Source organism: Plasmodium gallinaceum (assembly GCF_900005855.1).
Source record: "Plasmodium gallinaceum strain 8A genome assembly, contig: PGAL8A_v1_119, whole genome shotgun sequence".
Taxonomy (NCBI): Eukaryota; Apicomplexa; class Aconoidasida; order Haemosporida; family Plasmodiidae; genus Plasmodium; species Plasmodium gallinaceum.
The window spans coordinates 1,194,849-1,212,462 of NW_021628276.1; the positions used below are offsets into that span (position 1 = coordinate 1,194,849).

At 17.6% G+C, this 17,614-nt stretch overlaps 7 protein-coding genes across 7 annotated transcripts; 4 read left to right on the plus strand and 3 right to left on the minus strand.

Moving 5' to 3' along the window:
* Positions 1 to 50: 50 nt before the first annotated feature.
* Positions 51 to 1,868, plus strand: PGAL8A_00444400 (hypothetical protein; the record flags this gene model as incomplete). The annotated part of the gene is made up of 1 exon (XM_028673188.1): positions 51 to 1,868. The coding sequence occupies one exon, from the start codon at positions 51 to 53 to the stop codon at positions 1,866 to 1,868; it is 1,818 nt and encodes a 605-aa protein (XP_028529666.1).
* Positions 1,869 to 4,145: 2,277 nt separating this feature from the next.
* Positions 4,146 to 5,534, plus strand: PGAL8A_00444500 (conserved Plasmodium protein, unknown function; the record flags this gene model as incomplete). Its single annotated transcript, XM_028673189.1, has 4 exons — positions 4,146 to 4,163; positions 4,282 to 4,360; positions 4,455 to 5,177; positions 5,440 to 5,534. 4 exons carry the CDS (start codon positions 4,146 to 4,148, stop codon positions 5,532 to 5,534), a joined length of 915 nt encoding a protein of 304 aa, XP_028529667.1.
* Positions 5,535 to 5,747: 213 nt separating this feature from the next.
* On the minus strand, positions 5,748 to 6,672 carry PGAL8A_00444600 (conserved Plasmodium protein, unknown function; the record flags this gene model as incomplete). Its single annotated transcript, XM_028673190.1, has 3 exons — positions 5,748 to 6,014; positions 6,159 to 6,289; positions 6,450 to 6,672. The coding sequence occupies 3 exons, from the start codon at positions 6,670 to 6,672 to the stop codon at positions 5,748 to 5,750; spliced, it is 621 nt and encodes a 206-aa protein (XP_028529668.1).
* Positions 6,673 to 8,525: 1,853 nt separating this feature from the next.
* On the plus strand, positions 8,526 to 9,387 carry PGAL8A_00444700 (conserved Plasmodium protein, unknown function; the record flags this gene model as incomplete). Its single annotated transcript, XM_028673191.1, has 2 exons — positions 8,526 to 8,621; positions 8,734 to 9,387. 2 exons carry the CDS (start codon positions 8,526 to 8,528, stop codon positions 9,385 to 9,387), a joined length of 750 nt encoding a protein of 249 aa, XP_028529669.1.
* Positions 9,388 to 9,915: 528 nt separating this feature from the next.
* On the plus strand, positions 9,916 to 12,130 carry PGAL8A_00444800 (conserved Plasmodium protein, unknown function; the record flags this gene model as incomplete). Its single annotated transcript, XM_028673192.1, has 2 exons — positions 9,916 to 10,282; positions 10,371 to 12,130. 2 exons carry the CDS (start codon positions 9,916 to 9,918, stop codon positions 12,128 to 12,130), a joined length of 2,127 nt encoding a protein of 708 aa, XP_028529670.1.
* Positions 12,131 to 12,734: 604 nt separating this feature from the next.
* Positions 12,735 to 13,580, minus strand: PGAL8A_00444900 (proteasome subunit beta type-6, putative; the record flags this gene model as incomplete). Its single annotated transcript, XM_028673193.1, has 1 exon — positions 12,735 to 13,580. One exon carries the CDS (start codon positions 13,578 to 13,580, stop codon positions 12,735 to 12,737), a length of 846 nt encoding a protein of 281 aa, XP_028529671.1.
* A 1,231-nt stretch (positions 13,581 to 14,811) lies between these two features.
* Positions 14,812 to 16,152, minus strand: AKLP2 (adenylate kinase-like protein 2, putative; the record flags this gene model as incomplete). Its single annotated transcript, XM_028673194.1, has 4 exons — positions 14,812 to 14,889; positions 15,006 to 15,099; positions 15,193 to 15,502; positions 15,810 to 16,152. The coding sequence occupies 4 exons, from the start codon at positions 16,150 to 16,152 to the stop codon at positions 14,812 to 14,814; spliced, it is 825 nt and encodes a 274-aa protein (XP_028529672.1).
* Positions 16,153 to 17,614: the final 1,462 nt, after the last annotated feature.

A 17,614-nucleotide genomic window follows, 5' to 3' on the forward strand; every position in this document is an offset into this window, starting at 1 on the left:
CCATATAAAATTCTAATAAGATTTATAATTTTTTTAATATAATAGATAAAATGAAATTGACATTAAGCTTAATTTTTGTACTTGCACTTGCAAGTATTTATTATAATGCTCACTTTTTTGCTCATTGTGTAATAAATGATTTGAAGGACACACAAAAAAATAAATTCTCTCAATCCAACAGTAAAATAGATGAAAAAAATACAAGAGATATACCAAATGAAATAAGTTACGAACGAAATGAAGAAAAAAGAAATCTCAGAAGAAAAAGAAGCATATTATTAAATGATTATGAAAAAATCAATTTTGTAGATTCTATGGAAGATAATGTGAATAATCAAAAATTCGAAGGTGAGAATAAGGATACTACACAAGATTCATCTGAAAATATAAAAAAAAATAAATTAGATGAAATACATTCCGAAAATAATAGTAATACACTGTATAACGAAAATGCAGATATTATAGCAGACAATGAAGAATTAAATAATTTGTCAGTAGGAAATAATGAAGAATCTGATAATAAAAACTTATTGCATAATATACATGTTAATACAAATAGTGAGCATGATATAGGTGATGTTAATAATGAACATGGCAAGAATATTGCAGATGTAGCTAATGATTATACAGAAAGTAAAAAATATCCTTTTAATGAAAGTGTTGAAACAAATGGAAAAATTAAACAAGAATATAATAATAATTATGATTTAAAAGATGGATCATATACTAATGAGAGTTCTGACATTGAAGGTGTTCATACAAATAATTTTAGTACAAATGAAAATTATCATACTTCTGAAGCTATTCCATCCGAAGGTGAAAATGGTTATTATAACAATGGAGGTAATGTGAATGAATCTGATTTAAATGAAAGCTTTCTTACACCATATGTTACTCAACCTACAAATATGGATGAGATTTATGATACTTCTGAAGTTATTCCATCTCAAGGTGAAAATGGTTATTACAACAATGAAGGTTATGAGAATGAATCTGATGTAAATGAAGACTTTCCAACACCATATGTTACTCAACCTACAAATATGGATGAGATTTATGATACTTCTGAAGCTATTCCATCTCAAGGTGAAAATGGTTATTACAACAATGAAGGTTATGAGAATGAATCTGATTTAAATGAAAGCTTTCTTACACCATATGTTACTCAACCTACAAATATGGATGAGAATTATGATACTTCTGAAGCTATTCCATCTCAAGGTGAAAATGGTTATGACAATGAAGGTAATGATAATGGATCAATTATAAATGAAAACTTTCCTACACCATATGTTACTCATCCTACAAATATGGATGAGAATTATAATACTTCTGAAGCTATTCCATCTCAAGGTGAAAATGGTTATTATAACAATGAAGGTAATGTGAATGAATCTGACGTAAATGAAGACTTTCCTACACCATATGTTACTCATCCTACAAATATGGATGAGAATTATAATACTTCTGAAGCTATTCCATCTCAAGGTGAAAATGGTTATGACAATGAAGGCAATGAGAATGGATCAATTGTAAATGAGAATTCTAATATAACAAATTCTAGTGAACTTAGTTCAAGCACAGATGAGTATAATCATAACGAAAGTCATGGAGAAGATGAAATACATATATATGATTGTTATAATAGTCAAAGTAATGAAAAAGATAAATTAATTGTAGGTAAATGTACTAATAATGAAGGTGCAAATACAGATACTTCTAATAATAATGATATTAATAAATATAAACAAAATGGAAGGAAACTTTGTATTACTTTACCTTCACTTCCAAAAAATTCAATAAACATAATAATTCATTTACCTATAAATATAGGATATTTACAAGAAAAAATTTTACATTCGGAATAAAAAATCATTAAAAATTAAAAAAGAAGCTATATAATAATTATCAAAGTAGCATGAATCTACTGATTTGTTCTCTTATACAAATTTTTATTCTATGTAAAAGGAAAATTACAAAAAAAATACATAAAAATTTAAAAATTACAACCTAATGTTTTTTTTTTTTTTTTTTTTTTTTTNGTAGAATATAATTAAAATTAAAAATTATATAGAGAATATTTATTATTTTCATTTTTTAAATGTTTTCATTAGGCTTTTTTATTTAATGTAAAGAGATATTTCACAAAAAATTTTATTCATTATAAAAGTGCAAAAAAAATTTTTTAACTATTAATATATTGAACAAAATAATAAAAAAGAGTATTAAATATATTTTAATGGAATAATAATTTTTCATATTTTATTATAATTTGTTTAAAAAAATTAACTTTTTCAAAGAATATTTAAGCAAATACACACTTGTTAATGTTACTTACGTGTTAAATATTCATTAAAAAAAAAAAAATATGAAGAATCTTCCTATGTTCAATGTTTTTTTTTTTTTTTTTTGTCTTCGAATAACTTGAATGAACATAAAATTATAAAATAAATAAAAGAATATAATAACTTTCTAAAAATTAATAAAATAGTTATATATTTCATTTAAATTTAAAGCAGTTTTTATACTTTTTAATAGATATTCTCAGGGAATATTCGTAATTTTTTTTTCTGTAAAGAAAACATTAAAATATACTTATCTAGTGAGGATTATTCTGAGATTTTTATAGGTTAATATTTCTAAATGTACTTTTTTTTTTATTTTTTTTTAAAATATTAATTTTTCAAGTACCCATTTTCATTTTATCTATAAAATATCAATTGTATTTAATAATTATTTCAATATAAAAAATTCCTACTAATGAAAAACTTCATTTTTCTTAAATGTTTTTATTTTTTTTATAAGCATAATTTTGCTACCATTACTGTTCTAAGAAATATTTTGGGTTTATATTTTTAAATAGATAAGAAAAAATATAAAAATAATTGTGGTGTTTTTTTTTTATTTTATTTTGTTAATTGTATATTTTTAATTAAAAATTTTTTTATGCAATAAGTGTTTGTGTTTCTATTATAATAATATTCAAAAAAAAAAAAGTATTTTCAAAGTATTTTTTTAAAGTTTATATAACGAGTAAAAAAAAAAAATAGATTGGAGACATTTTTATTATTTAAAATATAAGCATTTAATGATACTTAAATTTAACTATTTAATAAAATTTTTAATATGCATTAGAAAACATCGATAAAACTACTGGAATTATTTCTATATTTTTTAAAAAAAATGAAGATGTTCTACATTTAATAATTATGTATAGATATTTCATAATAAAATATATTAATGATATATAAAAATAAATATGATAATCTCTATATTACCTTATTTCATTATTTAATAATTATTACAAATTTATTGAAGTTATATTTTACACATTACATGTATTACCATTATAATGTAAAAAATAAAATATTAAACTTTTATTAAATATCTTTTTATGAATTTTAAAACCTAAAAATTATTTTTTTTTTTATATTGTAATTCATTTAACAATAATATTTAGGAAATATTTTAAATTATATATCTATATATAAAAAAACAAAACTTAACAATTTTTATTATAAAGAAAATTAATTTTTCTGAAATATTTCTATATAATTTAAATAACACTATATAAATTTTTTAATTAAAATGAATCAAAAATAACCTTTTAATAAAACACTAGGATTATTAAACTTTGATTTAATGTTGAAAATCATCTTTTAATTAAAAGTTAGTATATTTTATGAAAAGAAAAAAAAAATCTTTTATAGTTTACTTTATTTATATATATGTATATATATATTTTTCTTTTTTTTTTTTTAACTTTAAAAAAAAAAAGAATATGTAAAATAATTTATTTATTAATGGTTAAAAAAATGTTAAACACAATAAAATATGATGAAATAAATAATTATCTTACAAACTACGGAAATTATTGTTCAACTTAAATACTCGAAAATTTAAATTTTATATTTCAATATCAATAAAATTTTTTTTTTCTGCTATAATTTCTTATAATATACATTTAAATTTAGGTTTTTTTATTTTTTAAACAATTTATCGAGGAAATATCTAAATATAACTTTTGTTGAGGGAACATATATAATTATTCATAGTATTATAATGAAAAAAAATTATATATAATTTTAATAAATGATTTATTAAAAAGTTGATAATAAATTCAAAAGGATAAATTTTATTGAAAAATGGATGAACAAAATAAGGTATTAAATAAAATATGAATAGGTTTAAGAAATGAATATTTATTTATGAAACAAAAAATATGTAAAATAAATATTTATTTGATTAAAATATATGTTTATATACATTTTTAAATTTTAGTTAATTGAACAAATGCAAGAATTAGGCTATTCAAGAGAATTAAGTGTTAAGGTTATAAAAAAAAGTGGAGCAAAAACAAGTAATTTTGAAAAAAAAAAAAAAAAAAATACAAAATGAAATTAGGAAAATAAAATAGAAATAATATATGTTAAAATATTATTCCACTTTTATAGTTGATGAAATATTAAATTGGATAGAATTAACTGAAGAAAACGAAGATTATAATAACTCAGAAGTAGAAGACACTAGCCAAAATGATGTTAATGAAAAAAGTATGAACAATTCAGATAATATGAATAAAGATAATTTGGGTAGTACAACTGAAAATAAAACTAAATTAAGTCCTGAAGAAGTTCAAAAAAAAGCCTTAGAATTGCAAAAAAAAATTAGAGAAAAGAAATTAATAAAAGAAAAAGAAGAAGAATTACAAAAAGAAAAAAATAGAATAGCAATGGCGAAGGAAATTCAAAAAAGGAGAGAACAATTGGAAGAATATGAAAGAAAAAAATATATTGAAACGCTAGAAAGAGAAAAAAATGAACATAAAAAAGAAAAACAAAAGCAACTTGAGTTATTAAAAAGAGAGTATGAAGCAAAATTTGGTATTGAATATAAACATGAAGAAGTAAAAAAAAGTATAAACGAATTAACAGAAAATGAAAGAAGAGAAGAAATAGCTATTTTACTAAATAGTTTGAAAAATAAAAATAAAGACAAAAAAAAAGAGTTAATAAGTTCATTAAACATTTTAAAAACTTATTTTGGTAACATAAAAGATAATATTCTAGAAAAAAAGTATCAAAGAATTAAAAAAGAAAATAAAATATTTGTTGAAAAAATAAAAATTTATGAAGAAATGTTAAAAATTTTTTTATTAGTTGGTTTTGAGGATACAGGTTAAAAACATAAAAAAAAAGAAATTAAAAAATACATTTTTTTAAAATATTGAAAAAATATAAATAAAGTAATATAAATATTTGTGAAAAGAACAATTCAAAATGGAAATATATAAAAATAGTTATAATATAAAAGAAAAAAAAAAAAAGAAAAAAAAATACAAACGTAAAATTTATGTATATTATCATAAATTTTTAATTAATTCTATTTTAAAAAATATATATAAATATTATATGTACATATAAATATTTTTTTTTATAGGTGAGTTTTATGTAATAAAAAATTATCCTAACACTTATTTACTTTCATCTGCTATGAAGTTTATTGACTTAATTATAAAAACACTAAATCAATAAAATTAAATAAAATAAATATATATATAATAATTTAATTTTATTAAAAAAAAAAAAAAAAAAAAAAAAGTTGGAAAATGTATGAGAAAAAATTAAAAAATGAATAATTTAATTTAATATAATAAATGACTCATTTTATTTTGATATAACTTTTTTTAACAGATTAAAATAAATATTAAAAATTTTTAATTAAATTTTATTATTAATTTTTAATTTTTAATGTAAAGAAAGGTTTAAAGGTGTGTAAACCCATGATACTAAAAGGACGTGTGTGAGGAAATGAAAAAAATAAATGTTTTCACTTTGAAAAAAAAAAAAAATTTTTGAGTATAATTTGAAATATATATATAATAATTCCTTTTTATTTTTATAACTAAAAGTGTTGTATGCTTCTGTCAAGCAAATATTCATTTCCTTTTTAAATTGGATAACTTTTTTATATGTCAAATATTTTAAATTTCGTATATCAGTTATATTGTTTCTCTGTAAAAATTAAAAAAAAAGAAAAAAAATTTACACACTTGAAGTTAGAGAAATAATGAACTTTAATCAATATAAAGCACATTTTAAAAATATAATTTTATTATTGATAATATATATACTTTTTTTTTTTTTTTTTATTTTTACAATAAATAGGAAGTTTAATTTCTTCTTTATATGCAAATATTTATAATTATGTAAAAAAAAAATAGCTCTTTTTAAATAGTAAAAAGAAGCATTTTTTCTATGAATTAGTCTATCTTCATAATTTTTTTTATCTATAAAAAAAAAAAAAATAATAATAAATAAAATTTAAAATTATATATAATGTGCAAAAATATTTAAATTTATTATATATAAATTATTTCTATTTCTAAATACAAAATTTTAGTATCTTTTTTTTTTTTAATTATGAATGTAAATTTTATTCAGTATTACTGATGTTGTAGCTGATGAACTTAAATAAATTTTTATGTATTATATTATTTTTATTTAAAATTAATTTATAATTTTTCTTAATGTTTTCCTTGTTTAAGAATTTAGAATATTTATTTTTAAGTTTTTTTAAAAAGAATCTTATCCATGCTATGCATAGAATAAGAATGAAAAACATGTAAATAAATGTATAGTTATCTTTACAAAATAAGTAAAAGACATTCATTAGTAATAATATATTATTTTTATATAAATATAAAAATTTTAAGGTTTATACATTAAAGGATAATATTTTATATCAAAAAAATATATATATATATATATATATTTTATTTATAATATTGATATTATAATAAAAGAATTAAACAAAAATTTATATATAAAAAATTAAAATATTCCTATACATTCTTTTTAAAAGTATATTTTTCATATTTATAGAGAAAAAAAAATTATTTTACATGTATTTATAAATTTAATTATCTTTTATTTCATTATGTTTTATGTAATTTTAGTTTATTTTAATTTATCCTTATTTTATTGCTTCTTTTCATTTTATTTTAATTTTATTGTTTTATTTTATTCTATTTTTGTACTGCAATTTATTTTATTCAATATATTTATTTAATTATAATTTTTTCTCATTGTGATAAATAACAGGATTTAAAAGTACTAACGTTACTTAACACACATACATTTAATTAGTTGTGTATATAGATACTTTTTTTTTTTTTTATTTTTTCTTTAATTTGTGTTATCTCTATTTATTTATTTTTTTACAATTATAAAGTCAAAATATTTCAAATTTTACAGATTTGTTATTTTACAAGCTTAAGTATGAAGGATTATAATTTTTTTTGTAAGTTAAGTGAATAATTTATAATTTTTTTAAAGCAAATATGCGGTTATAATTTTACAACTTTTTTCACTATAATAAACTCACAACATTAGTTTTGCTTTTTTTTTTTTTTTAATATAAAAATATCAATTAATGAAAAATGAGAAATGAAAAATTTAAATGCATGGAAAAAATTCATTTGAAAGTTATTGTACTGTTTTTATACTTTCATATCCATTTTTACTTTTTCATTTTATTTTATTTTTTTTCATAGCCTTTTTTTTTATTATTTATTTATTTTTTTTTTTTTGATTGAAACAGTTAAATTATTGAATTATATGTTATATATATTTAAAAAAAAATGTCCGTATATTTCCCATTATAAAAAGGGTTTTAAAATAATGAAAAAACATTTTTATAGAAATTCTTTGTAAAATAATATGCAGTTATAATTTCACATAAGAAACATAAATGAAGCTAAAATATTTTGCGTTAAATTCAAATTTAATATTTTAATTTTTTGTTACAATGAAATATATTTGAGAAATTTTGTTAATAATATTATTTTTCAACAATAATATTATATAGATTTTAATAAAAATTTTTGAAAAATATTTTTTTGTTTATATTAATGTGTGTGTAAATTTTATTTGAAACAAAAATGTATTAAATACGAGAAAGAAAAGCTCTTATTTTCAACTTTAAATTCCTTCATTAATGTCTTTGAGATTAAATAATAGAATATAATTTATTATAAAGAATTATGAGAATCTTTTTTGAAGTTTAAAGTATTTTAGAAAAAAATTTATCGTTTTTATTAAAATGATTACGAGATTTGAAAATATTTTTATTCATTTTTATTAGTTTAAATGATTAATTTAAAGTAGAAACAATTATAAGTATTTACAATAAATTTCTCTGAAGTTTTATTTTTTTGTCTAAATATTTTGAAATCTTTATTTTTTAAAAAAAATAGAAGAATATAAAAGTTAATATTGATAATTAAGAATAAAATTACACATCTATATAAATTAATAAGAAAACTTAGATTATTTTTGTCATTAATTATTTTAAATTACCTCTACCACATTGGAATATATATTTTTTATGCTATTTTATTATTATTTTTATAATTTAAAAAGAAGAAACAGAAAAGAAGAGGATTATTTCTTTTTGTAATAGGAAATTGATAGATTTTTTTTACATAAATTAATACGTCACAAAATATTTTTTATAAAGAAAAAATGCAAGAAAACAGAGATAATGTTATTACACTCGAATCTTATGAAGAATATATAAAAAAAAAAATTACTCCCACTGATTTATTTTATATTGAAGATGTAATAATATAAATTAAGTATTAGGCATAATAATTGAATTTTTTTTATATATATTATTTTTAATTAAAGATAAAAAATAGTATATTTATTTTTATTTTTTTTTTTTCGTAAGGAAGAGCTGCTATTTGAAATATTTACATTAGGTTTAAAAAGTAGAGGAATATTAAGTAAAGAAGATTTCAATAGCACTTATAAAAAAAAAAAAAAAAATGAAAAAATAACTGTAAAAGAAGAAAATAAAGAAAATATAATATGGGATATTAATATATTATATAATAGTACAAATGATTTTTTTTATATAATAAATTATCACATACATTTTTGTAAAGAAAATAGAATTAGTACGATTTTGTTTATTCGTTATCTTAACAAAAGTAAATCTGAAATTAGTTCTTACATAGATATTAATAATAACAAAGTAATAGAAAAAATAAAAAATAAAAAATATATATATGCTAGTAAAAAAGATTTATCTTATTATAATTGGAAAAACAACTATATTTCCACAAATAGTAATGAAAATTATGAAATAATTATAAATAAAAAAATTGGTTTAATTTTTAAACATAAAAATTCTGAAAAATATTTTATGTTAAATTCAAGTAAAGATTTAAAAATAAAATTATGTGATAACATATATAAAGATAATATAAACACATATTTTGGTGAAAATGAAGAAATAATAAAATTATGTGATGATATTAAAAAAACTGAAATAAAAGATTCCAATTATTTACAATGTTTACTCTACACACTTCCCTTATAGAATTTTTTTTTTTTATTATCTTTTTTTTTTTTTTTTATATATTTTATTGTTTCTATTTAGTATAGAGGATATATTTTATAATTATATTTAAAATTATAAAAGAACTAATGATTTTATTCTCTTTATTAAAAAAATACATAAAAAAAAAAAAAAAAAAGGTTTTTTTTAATTTGCTTTTTTTTTTTTAAAGGAAAAAAATTGTTTCTTTACGGTGCGTAGCATTTTTTTTTTTTTTTTTTTTTGAAATGATAAAAGAAAAAATGAATTCTAAATGTTGGTAATAAATATAAAAAAAAATTATAAATTAAAATAACCTACCAAAAGATATAAACAAATGTATATTTTAATTTCCTAGTATAGCTATTTTGATATATTATAATGATGCTGTTTTCCCCAAAAAAGAAAAAAAAATATATATATAATTAAATGATTTTATTTTATAGATAAAATTATTTTGAAAATAATAATATTATTTTTCTAAAGAAAAAAAAAATTGCGTACATTTTGATAACATCAAATTTTGAAGTTATGGAAAATATAAAAATAAGTTATGAAGAAAAAGAAAAATTTCATAAAGCTTTTAGACAGCATGAATTTCGAATATTATTTGATGAATATTTTGATGAAATATCGGATATAAAATATAGAAAAGAGAAAGAGGATTATCTATTAAGTTTATATTTTAAAGGTGAATTAAAAAAGGATCAAATTCTAATTAAACCAATTGAAGCATTTTGTGTTAAAACAAAAATTCTTTATGCAAATCAAACCAATCAAAAATTATTTTTAAATATTTGTTCACACGAAGGGATTGAAAATATATCATTTCAAAATATTTCCAATAAATCAGTAAATATTCCTTATTCTCTTTCTCAAATTAGACCTGATAAATATGGTAAGAAAAAAAAAAGTAAATAATGAATTTATAGAAATTTTCCTAAATAAATAAAATATATGCATTTATTTTTTTTTTTTTAATTAAGGAAACAATTTAAGTTGTTTAACAATTGACTGTTGTGTTAATCCATCTACTATAGATGTAATAAGAAGCTACAACGAAATATTAAATTTTCTTTTAGAAGATATTTGCTTAAATATTGAAAAAAATATTATGAAAGATAAAGAAAAAATATGTCTAGATTTTAAAATTTTAAGTAATATAAAATGTAAAGGTGAAAAACCTTTTTTATTGTGTATTAATAAGAATGTCCTTAAAAAAAATATTTTAATAGAAGAAGAGAAAAAGTTAGCTAACCTAAAAAAGGAGTATGAAGAAAAAAATGTAGTATCAAATGATATCAGTGAAGTTCTAAATAAAAGCAAAATAAAAACTGAAATAAAAACAGGCAAACAAAATGAAATAGATATTTTAAACGAACAAGAATTAAATATTTCTACAGAAATAAAAAAACCAAAAGTTGAAAAAAACAAAGTTTTTATATACCATCAAGGTTCTTTAAATACATCATCTTTCTTTAAAATAAAAGAATTTGATAACATTTCTCTTAATTTACCGAATAAAATAAAAGTTTTAATTAATACAGATAGCTATGTTAATAAGAATGATGTTAATATAATCATTGAAAAAAAATTGCTTAAATTAAAATTTACCAATGAGGAGGAGAATTTATGTATAAATTTACCATATCCTTGTAGTGATGAAGATTATTATTGTGTTTTAAAGAAAGATAAGAAAAGAATTGAAATATACTTAAATTTATGCGAAGAATTTGTTAAAGATTATGCTAAAAGTATGTATGAAAAGTATTTTTCTAACAAAAAAAATGAAGAAAATGATTCACTGAGTTATATTGACGATGTAGTGAAAAATTATGAACAAAAAAAAATTATAAAAGAAGAAAAAGACAAGGAAAATAAAGAAAGAGAATTTGGAGAAGAAAAAGAAGAGTTAAGGGTTGAAACTGAAAAAATTATGATTGAAGAGGATGAATATAAAAATTGTTTTGAAGAAACAAGTCATAAAATTTTAAAAAATGAAAATTCTTCAATTAAAGAAAGTAAAGATGAGTCTCCTCCTTGTTTGGAATATAAAGATTACACACTAAAAGAAAAAATACATAAGGATGAAAAAAAATTAATAACGAATAATTATGAAGCAAAATCATATTATTCATTAAATATAAATGATAAAAAAAGTTTTTTAAATTTTAATATAGAAGAAAAGTTAGATTGCAGTTTTCATGGAGATAACAGAAAAAAAAAAAAAAGTGAAGAGGAAAATATAAATGAAGAAAAAAAAATAAATGAAGAGGAAAATATAAATGAAGAGGAAAATATAAATGAAGAAAAAAAAATAAATGAAGAAAAAAAAATAAATGAAGAAAAAAAAATAAATGAAGAGGAAAAAATAAGTGAAGAAAAAAAAATAAATGAAGATATTTCACAAGAGAATAAAATATCGTCTAGTGATACATTAAATAAGACTAATAATATGTTATATAATGAAAAAGCAATATTTCCTAATGATATGAATATAGAAGTTATTAATGAAATGAGTTTATCTAGCACTGAAAAAACAATTAACAGAAGAATATCAACAGAAAGTTCTGAAAATAGAAATATAAGAAGAAATTGTAAAAAGCTAGCTGAGAATGACGAAAATGGGATATCAAAAAATAAAGTTGATTTTAATGAAAGTGAATTTTTATGTGATATTAATTTTTATAAAAATGCAGACAGAGGAGTTATTTTTTCTTGCATGCTATGGACAACATATATGTAAAAAGGAATATAAATAAAAAGAAGAATAAGACAATAAAAAGGGTTTACAAATTTCATACATTTTTGAGAATAATTAAAAATTTTTCATATTTTCAATATAATACTAGTATAAGAAATGATTTTACTCTTTATTTTTATAATATTTTAATAAATTTAAATTGAAAACCAAATATTAAAAAATTAAAACTTAATTTTTCCTTTTGTTTATATCATATATAAAATTTCCATATAATCTAATTATTTTATATAGTAACAAAAAAAAAAAAAAAAAAAAAAAAAAAAAAGCGTTATTCTCTTATATATTTATTACTTTTGGGGTAAATATATTTTATATATATGGAAAATAAATTCTATATATTTTTGCTTAATTTTTTTTATAACAGTATAATATATACATATGTAAATTTCAATAAATTCTTAAAATATAGGAAAAAAAAAAAAAAAAATACATATATACTTTATGAATATAAAATATATATGGATGCTTTTCTTAATAAGTATTTTTATGTACATTATGTATTAAAATTTTATAAAGTTATAATTTTTATTTAAAAGAGGATTTTTTTTTTCTTTAATTTATATAATTAAAAATCATATAATAATTCTTAGTAGTCAAAATGTAATTGTGTGTTTGTTACTGTAAATTCTTCAACATAGAGTTTTGTTATATTAACAATTCTTACAATACCTCCGCTACTATTATCATTATACATAGCATATTTTACACAATTTAAAATTAAGTCAAAACATTCTTTTTTATTCATATTCTTTTTATATTTGTCTTGTAAATATGATTGAATATAAATACTACCACTTCCACTAACTGCAAAGTCAAATCTTCGAATTATACTTCCATTTAGATTTACTGAATAAAGCTGTTGTTTTTTTTCTTTATCATAACCACCAAATATAAGACCACAAGATAAAAAATTATTATTTGCATAAACTAGTTTTTTAGTAATATATGCAACATTTTCTACTAAAGGGTTGTAATCCATGAATTTGTCATTATAAAAATATTTATTTTTAGTTATTAAATCTGTATTATTTTTGTTATTTGTATTGTTAATCTTATCTATATCTATGTCTTCGCTGTTTATATCTTCACTTATAGAATCATTTTCATGAAATCTTCCTTTTTTTCTATTTTCGCTTTTCATTGCTAAACAATAATGTTTTATAATTTCAATTACTTTTTGACTATGAGCTGAAGCACCACTTCTGCATACATAAATATTTTCGTTAATTCTATTAATTTTTCTTGAACATTTATTACTAATGAATGTACCTGATGAAGTTCTTGTATCACAAGCTAGCATGACTCCATGATCATATATTATACCAATTATTGTTGTTCCGTCAGATATCGGTTTTTTAATATCATATATGCAATTAGCGAAATCCAAATTTTCATTTACTGATTGCATTTTTATATTTTCTAGTTCCATCATTCTGTTAAGTTATATATATATATACGAAAAAAAAAAAAAAAAAAATGGAAAAGCTTGAGGAGAGTATAAAAATATTTAAGGAAATCGTGTATTCTATATTTTAATTTTATAAACTTTAAATTAAAAAACAAATATATATAAGTTTATTTAAGTTGTGTACTAAATTTTTAGTATCTTATTCTTTAAATTTATTCAATGTAAAATGAGCAAAAAAAAAAAAAAAAAAAAAAAAAAAAAGAAAACAATACAAAATGAAATATTATAAAACTCTTGTATTATGCGAATGAAACATTTTAAAATCATTAACTAAATAATTTATATAATAATTTTTTATTATTTATATACATATAATTTTTTTTATTTCAGAATTTAATATATACATTTTTTTATATAAAATTTGTTTCTTTTAAATAATTGTAAAAATTAACGAATTATTAATAGTATGTTTTTTACTAAAAATAATGTAATGAAAAATTTTTTTTTGAGAAGTTTTGATTATGTATACTTTTTTTACATGATATAAATATCAAGTAAATGAGAGAATTTTTTCTTTTCAAAGAAATCATTAAAGAAAAAAAAAAAAAAAAATTACATGAATGCATACATCATTTAAAGTAGCTTTCTTTTTTTATAAATATTACTATTGTATTTCTACTAAATTTTACATTCTTAAAATTATTTAATTTTTTTTTTTTTTAAGTTTATATAAAAAGGGAATATATTTTTGTAGATTTACACATTAAGTTTTAAAAAATATTTTTAATTTTAATACGTTAAAATAAATGAATATATTATCAAATTATCTATGTTGATTTTATAACAGTTTGTAATATTCTTTCTTTTTTCTAAGTCTTTTTATATTTTCTATAATTAGTTTTTATTCATATTATCGCATAAAAAATACTCTCAATTTATATTAATTAAAAAAAAAAAAAAGGAAAAAAAAGAAATTTTTTTTTAGTATTATTATAATATATAAAAGAAAAATAAAATAAAAATGAGATGAGATTAATTCATGTTTTTTTTTTTTTTTTTTTGTGATAATAAATTAAATATTTCTTTATTTATAAAGAAAAAATATAAGATAATTTTTATAATTTCTTTTAAAATAAAAAAAAATAATTTAATATACTAATTTTATTTTATTTTTTTTTAATTCTAATATAAGATGAAACACTTTTATTCATATGGTTGAATTAGTTAAAATTTTACCTTTGATTTCTTTCTTTCTTCAAATTTCTTCGCTTACATCCAATGAGTTGTCTTCAAGAACAGAATTCCATTCGTCTTTATTTTGAGTTACTAAATTCTTAAGAATATAATATATTTTATAATTAAATAAAATGATTTGCTATGAATTATTAATTTAAGAAAAGATAAAAAAAATTTAATAAATAAAATGCATGAATATAAATATTATAGTACCGTAACATAATCAATTAAATCTCTTTCATTATAATCTCTTAAATTTATAACTTCCTTGTTATTTTCTAATACTTCTAATACTCCTGAGACATTCCTGAATGATTAAAATTAAAGTTATTATATATAATATATTTTAATTTTACTGAATTATTTGATAGGTATATTAAAAAAATAAAAAAGTGCTTACCTTAAATATACTTTTACTTTATCTTTTAATGGAGATGGGTCAACTTCTTTTACCTCAAATAGTTCAACATTTTCTTCGATATTATTATGTATATTCGAAAAAATTTTTGTGTCGTTTTCTTCTTCATATTTTTCGTATATGTATTCTTCGTCAGCAAATAAAACAATAACATGTGATGGCAAATATTGTAGACAGTTATTTGCTTGTATATTAGTACTTGGAAATCCTTCAACAACATATCCTCTTTTTTTTTTTGCATCCAAATTACTTAATGTGGTTTTAATAATAGAAGAAACTAAATCATCATTTACTAATTAAAAATAAAAAAAAAAAAAAGTTTTAATTAAAAATTTATAGAAAATTTTATTGAAATTTTACCAACTTATAAACTTTCATTTTTCTTTTTTCTTATTTATTAAAAAAAAATATAATAAATATATGTATAACTTTTTACAGCAATAAAAAAATTAACAATTGATATATAGTAATAAAAAATATTATAACTATTATTTATTATCTGTATTGTTATTTATTGTATCATTGCTTATTTTTTTTTTCTTTTTTTTTTTTTTTTTAATGGTATATTTATAGGTATATATTTTTATTTTTATTAGTACTTAATTTTTTATTTATTGAATTTTCTTCAATATTATTTATGTCATATGAAATATGAGATTTAATCAGTTCAGAAATAGAAATATGATAATAATCAAAAGTTTTAGAAATTGAAGATGAAAGTACTGATGTAATTTTTAGCAAGGGAGGGCCAATTATGAAAATTTTATTTAATAGAAAAGAATAAATATTACTATATATATAAAAATATATGTTTTCTGGTTTGTTTATTAAAACATTTTTTAAAATAATATCAAATAATTTTTTAACTTTTTTTTTGCGAATGTATTCATTTGTTTCTTCTTCAAATTTTTTTAAAGTTTCACTGTCTAATAGAGTTTCCATTATTAATTATTTATTTTTCATTTTTTTATTAATATCAACAATACAAGATAATGATTTATTATAATAGCTAATTTTTTTTTTTTTTTAAGAGTTTTTTTTAACTAAAGCTTCATTATATAGTATGCATATCTTTATTTATTTGCTAATATTTAGAAAGGAATACACAATTAGCAGAAAATTATTGAAAATGGGAAATCAAAACTTAAAATAATTTTTTATTATCCACTTAATTTTATTTACACACACACACACACACAAACGTATATGTGTACATTTAAAATGTTTTTTTTATGTTAGACATTTTATCATAAATAATATACTTTTTTTTTAAAAATTATAAAAAAAATATTATTCTAAACATATTTTCTTATATAAGATTGATTTGTATATTCATTATATCTTTTTTTTTTTTTTTTAGCAAAAAACATAAAAAATCTATAAATAAAAAATTATAGATATGTAAAAAATTGCTATATATATATTCGATTATTATTTTATTTTTCCATAATTTTAGGTTGCTTAATAGAATCTTTCAAATATAAAAAAAAAATATACAAAAAATTTCTTAGGTATATTTTATATTTATATTCGTGAAAAAAATATTTTAAATATATATATATTTTTTTTTTGTTCTGAATTTAAGGAATTTATTCAATTATATATTTTTTTTGTTTAAATATTTTAAAGTGAATTTCATAATATATAAAACAAAAAGAAAAAAAAAAAAGTTAAAATTGTTTTGTTTTAAGTGTAAAATGATTTTTTATTTTTGTAACAATATTGTGAATTAAATGTAGTTTACTAAAACATGAATATAAAGATATTACAAATTATTATATATATATATTTTTTTTTAAATATGAAATAACTTTTATAAACTTAAAATGTTAATATATTTTATAGTTACATATTACAGTTAAAGAATTTAAAATTTTGCGATATATATATTTTTTCCTTTTTTTTTCTTTTTCTTTTTTTTCTTTTTTGTTTCTTTTTTTTCACTGTTTCTCTGGTTTAAATAGAAAAATTATTTGTTAAAAAATAAAATTTGTAAAAAATTTTATGTAAAAATTGCCAACTTGTTTTTAAAATTTTAATGTATTAAAAATATATGCACTGTTAATAAAATAACTACAAAATAATTTTGTTCATAGTTTTTTTTTTTTTTTTGTGTAAAATTTCAATTTACACACATTAAGTTAATATAATGGTTAAAAATGAAATTTTTTAAACAAATTTTCTTATATTTATATCCAAATATTGAAGTTAGAATCTGTTACATTTAATATAATATATAAAATTATGTTCTTTTTAACAAATAAAAAGCTATAAGAATTATCTATAAAATTAGTACATAAATATTAAATCATTTTAATTTTAATCATCACTAGGTGCCCTTAAAATTATGTACATGTAAATGCATATAATAAAAAAAAAATTATGTGGAAAAATCAGTCACAAA